Raw genomic sequence first — 15,367 nt, forward strand, 5'->3', positions numbered from 1 at the left:
ATAATTTTTTGTAATTAAGTTGTATTTTTTTGAGTTAAATTTGTGAGGGTTAAAATAAAAGTTTGTTTTAAAAAACATTTATATCATCATATTTATTTGAAGAAAATATGTTGAGTAAAAAAATTGTTTTGAATATGAAGTTTATAGTTAGTTAGTTTATAGTTATTTTATAATTATATTAAGTTGGTGTTGGTGTTTATGTTGTATTAGTGTCTTAAAAATTTATGAGTGTTCTTTGAAGTGTGTTGATGTTGGTGTTTTTTTAAGATGAAGTGATAGTATTTTTTTTAATTAGATTAGGTTCATTTGTTGGTGTGTTAAAAATTTATATGCGTTGAAGTTGAGAGTGTTATTTATTTTAATATAATTGTAGTAATAATTTTGTAATTACCTCTGGTATTTGTTCTTCACCTTGATATGTCGGCACTGCTCATCTGATATGTAGTTTTGTGTCTGCTTCTCCATTCCAACTGAAACATGCTTGGGTTGCATCCACAAAACGTCACTCTCAATTGGACCAGACCTCATTTGTATACTTGATGCGCATGATGACGAAGATGTCATTGATCCTACACAATAAAATATAGTACAATAAAATTAATAATAAAAATTACACATATCTCCAAATTTCAAATAAATAACAAATATTATAATTATCAATTCTAACTAAAACTAACTTAAGATAAAAAAGCTAATAACACATATTAATAAAATTATAATTATCAATTCTAACTAAAACTAACTTAAGATAAAAAACTAATAACACATATTAAATTATCAAATTAAATTAAATTTATCATTTCTAACTAAAACTAACTTAACATAAAAAAACTAATAACACATATTAATAAAACTATAATTATCAAATTAAATTAAATTTATCATTTCTAACTAAAACTAACTTAAGATAAAAAAGCTAATAACATATATTAATAAAATTATAATTATCAATTCTAACTAAAACTAACTTAAGATAAAAAAAAACTAATAACACATTAAATTATCAAATTAAATTAAATTTATCATTTCTAACTAAAACTAACTTAAGATAAAAAAAAAGCTAATAACACATATTAATAAAATTATAATTATCAATTCTAACTAAAACTAACTTAAGATAAAAAAAACTAATAACACATATTAAATTATCAAATTAAATTAAATTTATCATTTCTAACTAAAACTAACTTAACATGAAAAAACTAATAAAACATATTAATAAAATTATAATTATCAATTCTAACTAAAACTAACTTAAGATAAAAAAAACTAATAACACATATTAAATTATCAAATTAAATTAAATTTATAATTTCTAACTAAAACTAACTTAAGATAAAAAAGATAATAACACATATTAATAAAATTATAATTATCAATTCTAACTAAAACTAACTTAAGATAAAAAAAACTAATAACACATTAAATTATCAAATTAAATTAAATTTATCATTTCTAACTAAAACTAACTTAACATAAAAAAACTAATAACACATATTAATAAAACTATAATTATCAAATTAAATTAAATTTATCATTTCTAACTAAAACTAACTTAAGATAAAAAAGCTAATAACACATATTAATAAAATTATAATTATCAATTCTAACTAAAACTAACTTAAGATAAAAAAAAACTAATAACACATATTAAATTATCAAATTAAATTAAATTTATCATTTCTAACTAAAACTAACTTAACATAATAAAACTAATAACACATATTAATAAAACTAAAATTATCAAATTAAATTAAATTTATCATTTCTAACTAAAACTAACTTAAGATAAAAAAAGCTAATAACACATATTAATAAAATTATAATTATCAATTCTAACTAAAACTAACTTAACATAAAAAAAACTAATAACACATATTAAATTATCAAATTAAATTAAATTTATCATTTCTAACTAAAACTAACTTAACATAAAAAAACTAATAACACATATTAATAAAATTATAATTATAAATTCTAACTAAAACTAACTTAATATAAAAATACTAATAACACATATTAATAAAACTATAATTATCATCAGAATACAAATAAAATAATAAAATAATTAAACTTACTAAAAAATTACAAATGAAGAAGTTTGATCAAACACAAACACCACAGCAACAATCCTTCTTCGTTTTTGCTCAAACACAGCACCAACAAGCTTCTCTTTTCTGTATCTTTTTCTCGCGTGAATGGTCTACGGGGGAGGGGGGATTTAAAAACCCCAAGCAACACAAATCGCTGCTCGTGCTGGCGCTTTTGGCCAACCAAAACGCCATTGGAGCTGGCGACACCCTGCAGCCTCTGCACGTTGCAGACTGCAGCCTTGGAAATAGCCTCTGCTGGCCTGCACCTAGGAACAGTGCCCTACCCTCAACTCGCCAGTCAAACTGGCGAGTCCAAGCTCCTGCAAAACGCCATTGAAGCTGGCGACACCACTGTCAGGTGTCGCGTCGAGAAGGAAAGCGCCAATACGAGCTGCGATTTGCATGATCTCTACGTAAAAAAGAGCACCATGCAGGGATTACTTTAGAAACAGATCCATTTCGGGAAAATGTTTCTAAAAGTAACCCATGCAGGAAATCCCCCCCCCCCCTCCCCCCCAAAATAAAATGAATAATTAAGTGAATGCCATTAAAAAAAGAACCTATGAAAAAACCATCAAACACACATTTAGAAAAAAGTGTAATTACTTTTTTTTCATCTAATATTTTTTAGATTTAATTTAACCATCTTATTATTAGAAGATTTAATTATGTTCTTTGTTTTTAAGAGTTTCAATTATGCTCTTTTAAGTTTTAAAATGAGTTCAATTTGGTTCCAATTTTTTTCCATTTATTTTAAAAAATTAGACCAAATTGAATCACCTTAAAAAAGAAAATAAAAACGTAATTGAACACAACTTAAAAATATAAAAGACATAATTAAATCAGTTTTAAAAGTTACATTGCCTAATTGATTCTTTAAATATTAAGTTGACCAAATTGAAAATAAATAAATTTAAAGACTAACAAATAATCAAACCTTTAGAAAAAGCAAACAAACATTGGGTTGAAACTTTTGATGCCAATTGATGCACCTTAACATAATGCATCCCCGTGCCCAGTGGCAGATTTACAACATGTAACATGTGAGAGTGTGCATTTCTCATTTTTAAAAATTAATTAAATTTTTAAATAAAATTTTATATTTTTATATTTTATTTTATTTATATTTATATAATTAAATTTATTAATTTTATTTTTTATAATTTATACAAGAATCCTGAATCCGTCACTGCCGTACTTACTGACCATTGCATCAAACTAAGTAAAGGCACCACGTCTCACCCTGAGAGAGTAGCAGTTAAATTAAAGTCGCACCAAAACTTGACGGCTTAGTAAATTTAATTTGATGATAAAAATCATAATGAGCACAAAATCTTGGAAAATTATTACAAAAATAACTATTTATTACTTAAAAAAATAGTAGTGAATTCAATCCGTTATTAACTATGTTTTGATTTACGTAATCTTTTCTTATGTTAACAGAAAGTTGGGTAAAGTATCTTTTTAATGGCTAAATTTTGTAAAATTTTTATTTTTAGTCTCTGAACATGTTAAGTTTGTCTTTAGTTTCTTAATTTTTTTTAATCCTTACTTTTAGTCTTTTAATTTTTGTTTTCATCATTATTTTTAATCATTTTAAGGAATTAAAAGTAAGAATAGAAAACAGTTAAAGAAATAAAAGTCGGGACAAAAAAAAAATTAAGAAAACTAAAAAAAAGTTTGTCATCATGCAAGTCTATAAAAAGGAAATCGGGATTGCGTATTCCCTATTATTAGAGTTCAAGTTCTAAAATCGAACTTAAATTCTAATACCATGAGTAGAAAGCCGAAAGAAAGTAAGTTAAAATTCGTTAATTGAATTTAATTTAAATAATTGCACTTAAAGTTTTTTTTAAAGGAACTTCAATTAAAGTTAGTTAATGGAGAATATTAATATAAATAAATAAATGAGTGTGACAAAATGCCTAAGTTTAAATTAAGCTCTACTAAATTCACTCGAAATTGACAAAAACGAAGAAGAAAACCAATCATTTATAAATAAATTAAATTATATATTTGTATAAGGTCAACACTCACATCAAGTGGTCCTATATAGTACAAAATAACAAACAATTTAAAAGTTAAAGTGATGACAAAATATAAATCGGATCCTGTTTTAAACATTAGGAATCAATTTAATATTTAGCCACTGTATTTGAAGGATTAAATTAAAATTTTATATGGTCATAAAATTTTCTTTTCATGCGAGTATATCAAATTTTACTTAATTTATTTTATAATTAAAAAATGTAGAGCTAATCACCGTTAACTAAATTATTTTAAGTTTTATAAAACATAAACAAGATAAGGAAAAAGTTATTGAAGAATTCACACATTTTTTTACCATTAGTTCTACTATTTGCACACAAAAAATTATATCATATATAATTATTTATACATCTATTTACTTTTTTGTGTGTATATTTATGCAATTTTTTTACCCAAATAAATTAATTATTTACTCAAATAATATATCCAAAAAATTATTTACATAGATGATACAAAATACTATTTAAGGTGAGAAATCAATTTACCTCAAATTGATTTCTCACCTTATGCTTTTTAATGTTTATCTATTTAACAAATAGGTTCTTCAGAAATTTATTTCTTAAGTATATTTTTTATTTTTTATATGTTTAGGAATAGATTCTTAGAATCTGTTCACGAGAAACCAATTTTTAAACATTCCTCTTTTTAGGAACAAATTTCTTAACTTCTTTTTCCATTTATTTTTTTAATCTTTTTTATTTTATTTTATTTTATTTTTTAATTTTTTTGTTATTAATTGTCTATATTTATGTTTTGTTTAAACTGAAAATAATATTATTTTGCATATATTGCTATTTTTTTGCATATTTTATGTTTTTATCATTTTTGAAGAATTAAAATTTTGTATATTTTTATTTTATTTGATTATTAAAATACATAATTAATCAATAACTTAACTGAAATTAAAAAAATCATATTTAACCAACAAGTTGAATTAAACTAAAATATTTAAATTAAGAAATAGAAACAAAATTACAAATAATAGAATAAAATATTTAAATTTAAAATAATACAACAAAAATTTTAAATGCAAACAATAAAACAAAATATTTATTCATGTATTTGTTTTTACGTTCTCAAGTACTGAATGTGGAGCTCAAAGCTATACATAGTAAATTCTACGTTTTTTTTTCACAATTTAACGTGAAAATATCGATCTTACATTCGTTTCTCAAGTTGCTTTATTTTTTCTGATTTTCTCAAGTTCATCTAAACATATTATTTTATTGTTTTAAATTTAAATATTTTATTCTATTATTTGTAATTTTATATCTATTTTGTAATTTAAATATTTCTTTTTCAATTCAAATTGTTGGTTAAATATTTTTTTTAGTTTCAATTAAGTTGTTGATTAATTATGTATTTTAAGAATTAAATAAAATGAAAATAAAAAGGATTTCAACTCTTCAAAAAATAATAAAACATAAAATATGCAAAAAATATTAACAATAACATATACAAAATAATATTATTTTCAGTTTAAACAAAACATAAATATAGACAATTAATAACATAAAAAATTTTAAAAATAAAAATTTAAAACTCACACACACAAACAATTTTTTCCTCCATTTTTGTTTGTTTAAAACTCATTTACCTTGTCTCATGTCATTATCTTTTATAATTTAAGTTTAAATATATTTTTTATTTTTATAATTTATTTGCTTATTGACTTTAGTCCATGAAATTTGTTAATTTTTTTCCATTTAGTCCATGATGTTAAAAGTGACTAATGGAAGATGATGTGATTAATAGTAACATCAACAAATGGTGATGTTAATAAGTGTCACATAAAAAAAAATATCATGCATGAGTTTCATATTGATAGGTACTAAACAAAAAAAAGGAGTAAAATAAAACAAAAATTAGAATGACTAAAAGAAAAATAATGATATATTTGTGAGAAGAAAAAAATTAAATCTTAAAATAAATATTAATATAAAATAAATACTTAAATAGTAATGGTATATTTTTAGAATTACAAAAACCTAGCTTGGTTTGTTTTCTTGTTATAGACTAATTTTTAAGGTTTGATGTGCCTTGTTTGAATGTCTAACTTATTCTTAAAGGTTTTACATGGACATCAATAGGGACACATTTTATAGTAACACAATGTTAATTCACAATTGGAGCAATAAGGAGAAATTATTTTAAAAGTTTGGTTTAACCTAAAAGTCTAATTACACGACCTGCTCTGTTTGAAGGATTTATATATGATGGTGGCATGATTTGTTGATTTATGACAATCACACTCACACACACACACAAAAAAAAAAACACATAGAACCGATACCACATTGTCCTTCATCGAGTCATGCTTGACTTGTTTATAAAGTTAAAGGTCAATATTATCTAGTATATGTTATGGGCTACATTTTAGGGTTAACTTGACCATTTTAAAAGCCTAACTTAGTTTATCAAACAACTTGTCAAACGTTAGACCTTTAAATAAGACAAATAATATAAGTAAGTTTTCGAACTTGACAAACCTTCAAAGAGGTTAGACTAAGTTTTTATGTATGACTTAAGTATATTTTTCTTTCCTAATATGTCATTTTTTTTAGTCCTAATAAATTATATCATTTTATTTTTAGTTCTTGTAAGTGTTTTTAATTCTTGCAAATATATTTTTTTTAAATTCTAGTCCCACTAATGTGATGTCCATGACATAACCTTTTTTGTTGATATGATACTTGCTAACATCAACAACCATTAGTCACATTAGCCATTCTTAGTCATTTTTAATGATGAGACTAAATGTAAAAAAATAACAAATTTTAAAGACTTATTTGTTTAAGAAAAGAATTATATGAACTAAAAAAGAATAAATTATAGAAATGAAAAATATATTTAAACCTGTATTATCCAATAACTTTAAGTTTTAAATTCTTAAATCCATATCTTATCAAATTAAAAATACATAGCTATATAAAGCGACAGATTTTCAATTAACATGACCCAATCTTAAGACAAAAGTATAACTTATGCAGTTATGCTACTAACTCGTATTCTCTTCAATTGTATAAAAACATACATGCATGTATACATGAGGTATTTGAACTAAAATAAAACAACTGATATATACGAATGAAGAATATTGAATTCTTTTTTATATTAAGAAAAATCCAGCTCAATAAGACGAGAATAAACAGCTTGATTTATTTATTCCTACATCAAATACTTCATTATGCTTTCAACTCACGTATACGTGACTTCTAACCAACCACTAATATTTTGCCACCGTTATAATAGGTATACCCTTAATTATTAGTAGTATAATAATACCATATGGTACGTAGCTGCTAAACACACAAGAAGTGGTGCTGCCTTAGGTTTGTGCTGCAAAAATGGGACTCCTCAGAAACTTTGTCGTTGTTACTGTGATTGCACTCTCAGAGTTTCTGAGTATAGGAGCTGGGGAAACCAATTCCTCATCACAAACATGTGATTTTCAAGCCATATTCAACTTTGGTGACTCTAATTCAGATACTGGATGCATGTCAGCAGCATTTTACCCAGCGGCTTTGCCCTATGGTGAGACTTTTTTCAATGAGGCTGCTGGGAGAGCTTCTGATGGACGCCTTATCATAGATTTCATTGGTACACTTTTGTCATTTACATTATTTTTTTATTTGTTATTGAATTAGTTACAAATTTTATTATTTAATTTTTATTATTTTATAAATTTTACCACTTAAGTTTTATTTTAACAAATTTTATCATTTAAGTTTACAATTTTTGTACATTTTACCACCGTCAATGGAAAATGAATGATTTTGATTTTTGATATGGAATGTAATTATAATTGACATATAAAAATGACTTTTTATATAGGTTATAATCAAAACTATGTTATTTTTCTACATTAATTATCATTATAATTAATGTAAATAATTCTAGAAAAATAACTTTTTACATCATTTTGTAATCATGATAGCAAAATATAGAAAAATTGAAATTTTTCAAAATGTTAAAACTTGAATGATAAAATTTATAGAAAAAAATTGAGTGATAAAATTTAAGCCTTTGTTATTTTGGCAAATTACACTAACAATCTTTATGATTTCATCAAAATTGACACGATATACTCTTCTTGTTTTCCCTTAAAATAATTTAATGCATTATGTCAAAGTTTTAAAAATATATATATTACAAGATTGCATAGAGTCAAAATGAAAAAACATTGTGTAAATTTCGAAAAAAATACATGAAGTTTCAGTTTATTTTATTCTATTTATTTTATTAATAAGTAGTATGTTACACCTATCTGTTTAGTTTGAAAAAAAAAAGTAATTTTTATAAATAATCATTATAGTTTTATAATGCTTAAATATATTTTTCATTTATTCAGATATATCTTTTTTTTTTAAGTTTTTGTAAGAAAAAATCGTTTATGATTTTTATAATCTCCAAACCTTTCATTTTTTGTCATTGCCTTCAATCTCTTTTAATAAGCGCTTAGGGGATATGTTTGTTTTTTCATTGCCTTCGTTGTAAATCTAATGGTTCAACACAAAAGTAAGATTGACAAAATTACTTTTGACATCACCAACGTTTTCTCAAACACGCACTGCATTGTTACATATAGCATTATCGTGTACATATTTTGTAACGTGGCAGGCTTTAATACTCTGGCTTTTCTATTGATAAAGTTTAAATAATATGTTAATTTTGATTATTTATAAAAATAATAAATAAAATTTCTAAAACCAAACAGGCAGGCTTTAATTAATACTCTTGTTTTTATAATTTCTATTGATAAAGATTAGATCTTAGTGTTCTAGCTAGCCTTATACGTTGTTATAACACACTTAACTGAATAAAAATCTTGTTTATTATGTATACATATGAATTATGAATCTAAGACTATATATATAAACCAGTGTTTCCTTACAAGAAATTCAGGTAATTAACTAATTGAGTCGTTTACATATATATGCAGCCAAGCACCTTGGTTTGCCACTATTGAGTGCATACATGGACTCAATTGGATCAAGTTATAGCCATGGTGCAAACTTTGCTGCAGCATCATCAACGGTTAGGAGGCAAAACAAAACCTTCTTTGATGGTGGTAGTCCTTTCAGTCTTGAAATTCAGGTGGCACAGTTTATCCAATTTATGACACGCACCGCCAAGTTCTACAAACAAGGTTGTTGTTTTCAAAGGGTTACTTTAATTAAATATTACATGTAATGATCACAAATAATATTGATCATTACATTTTAACAAACACGTAAATGCAAATAATTAATTGGGTATTATATAAAAAAACTCCTAACTAGTACAACATGTTATTATGTTTATATGAGTGAAAACAATTTATTTAATGAGAAAATTTGCATTTGATTCTTACGGTGGATAAATTTTTTTCTGAAACTAATAATAATCACACATTGTGAATGAAATTAATCTATGATTCAATAGGTTAGAAGACATATATAATCTCTCAACAAATAATAAAAAAACTCGTAAATACACTGAAATAATGGGTTATGAATATCATGTCTTTGTTGATCTGTAAGATCATTCTATTAGTTTCTAACTTTTCATATATACCAAGAATTAGACTAGAAAAAAATTGTCTTTTTCTCACATTATTATGCTACCAATATGAAGGCTCCTGCTTTTGGGTTTAAGTAGGCATATAGCTAGCAAATTGGTTAAGTGGCATCTTGTGTGCCTTCGGAATCGATAACTATATGCATGCTCTTTTTTCTCTCTTTTTTTTACCTTTTAGTTCATTAGGGAAACAAAACTTTGATTAATCCCATAAAAAAAGTAAAATTTGACTAAAAATTATTTAATCAAAGATTGAATTTGAATAATATCCAAATGATCTAACTTTAACTTTAGCACATTAATCATTTATGTCTCATCACTTGGTTAATCATATGCATGTTTCACGTCATTTAAATATATTGATAGTAAGATTATATTCGTTAAGATATTTCAATTAACTTCTAACTTTTTTTACTGACTAAAAAACTCATTTGTTTATTCGGTAAACAATATTTTTTTAGGAGTTTCTCAATAATTTTTAACATTTTTTGAAATCCTACTTGATGTAACATTTTTTAAAATATTAGCTTCTATTTTTTTATATTTTGTGCTACTTTTATCATCGATATATTTATTTATTTATCTTATTATATTTTTAAAATAAATCATCATATTATTTTTTAGTCATTTTATATTTTCAGTTATTTTAACAGTTAATTTTACTAAACATTTCTAATTTAATAAGTTAGTTTTTTAACTTTCAACCACCAACTAACTTTTCCGCTAATTTTATTCATCATACTCTAATTATAATTTGTGTTTATTACACATATTGCTAGTCAGTTTCAGGGTATTATGATCAAATAATACCATATGCATATACTCTTCCATATTAGGACTATTCTTGTACGTGTTGAATATAATGTCATTGTGGATAAACTATACAAATTAAAAGGAACTCAAAACATACATAATAGTGGAAAAGGGCATTAGTCTCGCTAAAATGCCCGTTTAGCACCAATTTAACTTTTGATTTTTGGATCAGCGCTATACCACCCAATTCTATTGCTTTTGGCTAACTAGAACATCTTTAATGTTTTATGAGTTGTTTGAAATTAATCAACATTGTTTAATAAATCTTTACTATTGGAGCATATGACTTGATAATGTATTGTTTAAGTGAGTTGTTTATATAAACAACCATTGCTTAATTCATTCTTATCAATTAAAGAATTATTTTTTAATTACAAAATTTAATGAGACTCAAGTTAAACACTCACTCTAGTAACATTAGCATTGAAGTAAATTTTACGTAAAATTTTTATATTTGTGACATTATAGGGCTCATAAATTTTAGATAAGTAATTCATTTAAGATGCATTATAAATGCTCTTATTAGACCAAAGAATCATTTTCAGCATAGTACTTTCTCAAAAGTTTTCTTTTATAATAAATAACTTGACCATGAGTTGCTTAAATAATTAAGTAACGTTATTTAATTGATTCATACTAGTAAAAAAAATTGTCAGTCATACTAACAGTAAAATTAAGTTAATACTCACTTCAATAACATTAGTATTGCAATAAATTTAAAATTTATAAATCACTTTTCTTTTGTTTTAAAAATTTAGGTTAGTTGAATAGGGGTTACATCACTCATTTTATCCTAAGTTTCTATCTTCTCTTTTTATGATAAAAACAAATTGTGTTTGTCACTATTTGCAGGACAGGGAAATTCCTTTCCAAGGCCAGAGGACTTTGCGAAGGCCATCTACACATTCGACATTGGGCAAAATGACATTGCTGCTGCTCTTCAAAGAATGGGCCAGGAAAATACTGAAGCAGCCATCTCAGATATAGTGGACCAATTATCAAACCAACTTATAGTAAGTGATTCAATCCACCACAAATTGTCTCCTTTTTTTCTAGAGCAAATTAAATTCCACTGGCATTCATTAAGATTTTCTCAAATTACACAAAATATCTTTATCTTTTTTACCCCTGAACAAACCTTCTCTATTTGTTTCAAACATTACCCTGACACCGGTTTTAATTTATGTTACACACATCCCCTTAAAATTTTAAAAACATTACACTTGCGTATCATTGAAAGGGTAGAAAAAGAAAGAACATTTTCTGTAATTCGACAAAACTTCAAGGATTGTCAGTACAATTTGTTCTATTTTCTAAAATATCTATGTAATACATTAATAAATAAATTAAGATTGAATCGTTCATTCGGATATTATTCGAGTTTTATTCTTATCGAAAATAATTTTTTGTTATATTTTATTTACTTTTTGATTGAATTAGAGGATTAAGATTAAAAAAATACTAATAAATAAAAACACACATGTCAGTATTTATACACACAAGGAGCAAGGACATTCTGGATCCATAATACAGGCCCCATTGGGTGCTTGCCTGTGTCCATGCCCAAGCATATTGCCTACAATTATACTCCAGCAGAAGGATATCTTGACCAAAACGGCTGTGTCGTATATGCAAACGACGTGGCCAAGGAGTTCAATAGAAAGCTCAATGATACGGTGGTTAAACTAAGGACATTGTACCTTGATGCCTCCTTTGTGTATGTGGACATGTTCTCTGCCAAGTATCAGCTAATCAGTAATGCTAAGAAAGAAGGTAAGCTTCTTTGTTACACCAAATTATTTTATTGCCAAGACTAATGAAACCTAATCACCCATCTTTATTTCTTGTTATTTCTTACTCCTTAATATAAACATGACTTTTTAGCAGCTGCAACAACAATAATAATGAAAAATATTAATCTGAGATTAATATGAGTTTAATCCTTGTAATTTTTTTTATTAGTTTTCATGCTTATAAATTTTAAAAAGAACCCTGGTCACTGCATGTTGATCATGTGGTATATATTCAAAGGAAAAAAAGTCTTTTGACACTCAACATCAATCAATTGATATTTTGAGAGAAAATAGAAAAAAAATATTGATATAATAAATGATGTGATATGAAGAAAAAAATAAACAGAAATTAAGAATATTAGTATGATATTTGATATATAAAAGTGTTGATATATCAAAACTCATTTAATTTTTTTCCCGTATCACTAATAATAGTAAAGTTCATTTAAAAATTATAAATTGAAGAGAATCGAAATTAACAAAACAAATTAAGGGATTTAAAACCAAAATTAATGTAACATTTAAAAACTAGCTAAATCTATACTTAACTCTTTATTTTAGTATGTCTTTTTGTATATGAGAAATACAAAAGTGTACATAACTCTTCCCTCTAATTAATTGTTAAAATCTTCACTTGTAGGATTTGTTGACCCATCTGAAATCTGTTGTGGGTATCATGAGGGTGGCAATCACTTCTTCTGTGGGAATTACAATGCAACGGTTAATGGTACAGAAATTTATGCTGGTTCATGCAAATCTCCTTCTTCCCACATTAGCTGGGATGGCGTGCACTACACTGACGCAGCAAATAGCTGGATTGCCAATCGCATTGTCACTGGTTCATTCTCAAATCCACAGCTTCCCATTACACGTTCATGCTTGTTAGCATAATATAGACATAAGGCACAGGGAAAATGTTCTGCATAGCCAGGGGATTATTTACTTGATTTTTTATTTCACAACAACAATGTTCACGCGTAAGTTTTTTTTTTTTTAATACTTTTGGAAAATAAAGGTAGAGAGACAGCGTTTAAAGGGGTGGTTTTGTTATTTTATGGTTTTAAAAAAATGGTGTAATGAAAATAGAGTATAAAATTATTGTTTTGTTATTGTTATTGAGTTTTAAATAGTTTGATCCGTGAATTCTTTTTGTTTTAGTCAGTAACTATTTCATACTCGGGCAAAGGTGAAATTGAGTTGAATAGTATGTATAAAGATTTAAAAGTTTTTCAAAAATTATTTGCAAAAGTAATTAAATTTAAAATTAAAATAAGTTTGAAAGCTATGTTCAAAGACGAAATTATCAGTTAATGAAATAAGAATGTCAAAATGAGAACAAGAACACTTTCTCTTTACGAATTCACTCAATTTGAACTCTATGTCTCGATTACCTCAACTTGAGAACAGTTTTACTGATCAAAATTGATTATGTTCTTTTTTCCTATGTTACTTTTGACTTACAATTGAAAAAAAATTCTTTGCATTTGATCCTCAGAATTTTAGAAATACTAGATTTTAGTATTTTTTTTTAACTTTGTTTGCTTCTACAGTTAAATGTAACTCCATGATCATCCGAGTCAGAAATTTTGAAGTAATTTGACATGTCATGTAACTCATTAAAAAATTAAAAACAAAATTAAACTAACTAATTAAAAATTTTAATTTAATTAGAAAACAAGTAAAAGAAAAGTAATAAAAATAAAATGTTGGAAAATAACTTTAAGCTTACATTGACACACTTGATCACAAATAGTTATTTGTTTTTATTAAAACTATTTTTTTAACTCGACGACAACACCGTCATAATATGTGATTTTACATATATGTTTCTAAAATGTTTTTCTTTGCGAAAAAATTGTTCTATTTATTTAATACATTATTCAACTTCCTTTTAGCATGATCTTTAAGATTTTGTAATATCATAAAAAAATTGAAATAATAATATTATAATGTAATTGAAAATTACAAAGAAGTAAAACTTGAAGCCATATACGATAAAATGAAACAAAGTAACTTACTATGTTATGAAAACATTTGTTATTAATTTGTTAGCCAAAACTCCAATTAAATATTTATGAAAATTATGGGAATTGTTGTGATATGAGCCTCAAGGATAGGATTCTAATCAATGACACGATGGATCTCAAACTACTCCGATGGTGTGGCATCTGCAAAGACTTTCACACTTAAGTCAAAAATAATTTGAGGAATAATGAAAAAATGAGAGAAGTTATTCTAAATGTGAAAAACACGAGAAGAGGGGTTGAATTAATTTTGTATTCTAAAAAAAAAATACAAATCTTGTTTTCTTAAAACACTTTTCATCCTATGAATTTGATGAAGACAGATACTTAATTTCATAAAAACATTATTGTATCAAAATCTTTTAAAAAATGAGTTTAGATCAAATCACAATTCAAGGCTAGATACAACACAAATAATAGAACAAAATAAAAATACAAGTTTTAATACTAGTTTGTCTCAACCACTAAGATTATATTCAATTCTTAACAAATCCATCAAGTTTCACTATCAATCACAAGATACAAATATTCTTTTTACAAGCTACTTTTAACTTAACCCTTGTGGTCTTTAAACTAGTCTCTCCAAGCTAAAGCTCCAAGTATTTTTTTGCTACAAAGTCACTTTCGAGTTCAACAGCATATACTTAGTTTATGGAAAGGTGCTCAAATGACTATACAAATTTAAGCTCAGTCAAAACTTTCATGATTTGTAAGGTGTTTTGAGAGCTCAAAATAAACTTAAAAAACTTTACAAAGATTTTGAATGCTTGAGGAAGATTGCTCATTAAGTCTCTAACTTTTACACTTCAAATCTTCATATATTTATAGCCTTGATAAGAAGTATTTTTTTCTCTCAAAACGACCTTCTTCTTTATGCTTCATGTGCGTCTCTTGGACATCTCGGCGTCAAGCAAGCTTTCCTAAAAATTCACATCATCAGGTACATACTTAGTTCATTTAGCATACCATGCTATAATGGAGAGAATCCTTAACACATCTCATCTTCATGTACCTGAAAATTAAACATTTTCTTTGG

At 25.3% G+C, this 15,367-nt stretch overlaps 1 protein-coding gene across 1 annotated transcript; it reads left to right on the forward strand.

The window, feature by feature from the left end:
- The first annotated feature begins 7,448 nt into the window (after nt 1–7,448).
- Nucleotides 7,449–13,421, forward strand: LOC114390487 (GDSL esterase/lipase At5g14450-like). The gene is made up of 5 exons (XM_028351223.1): nt 7,449–7,742; nt 9,085–9,291; nt 11,367–11,527; nt 12,002–12,287; nt 12,948–13,421. The coding sequence occupies exons 1-5, from the start codon at nt 7,490–7,492 to the stop codon at nt 13,196–13,198; spliced, it is 1,158 nt and encodes a 385-aa protein (XP_028207024.1). The 5' UTR covers nt 7,449–7,489; the 3' UTR covers nt 13,199–13,421.
- Nucleotides 13,422–15,367: the final 1,946 nt, after the last annotated feature.

Source organism: Glycine soja, chromosome 16, assembly GCF_004193775.1.
Source record: "Glycine soja cultivar W05 chromosome 16, ASM419377v2, whole genome shotgun sequence".
In the NCBI taxonomy this organism is placed as follows: Eukaryota; Viridiplantae; Streptophyta; class Magnoliopsida; order Fabales; family Fabaceae; genus Glycine; species Glycine soja.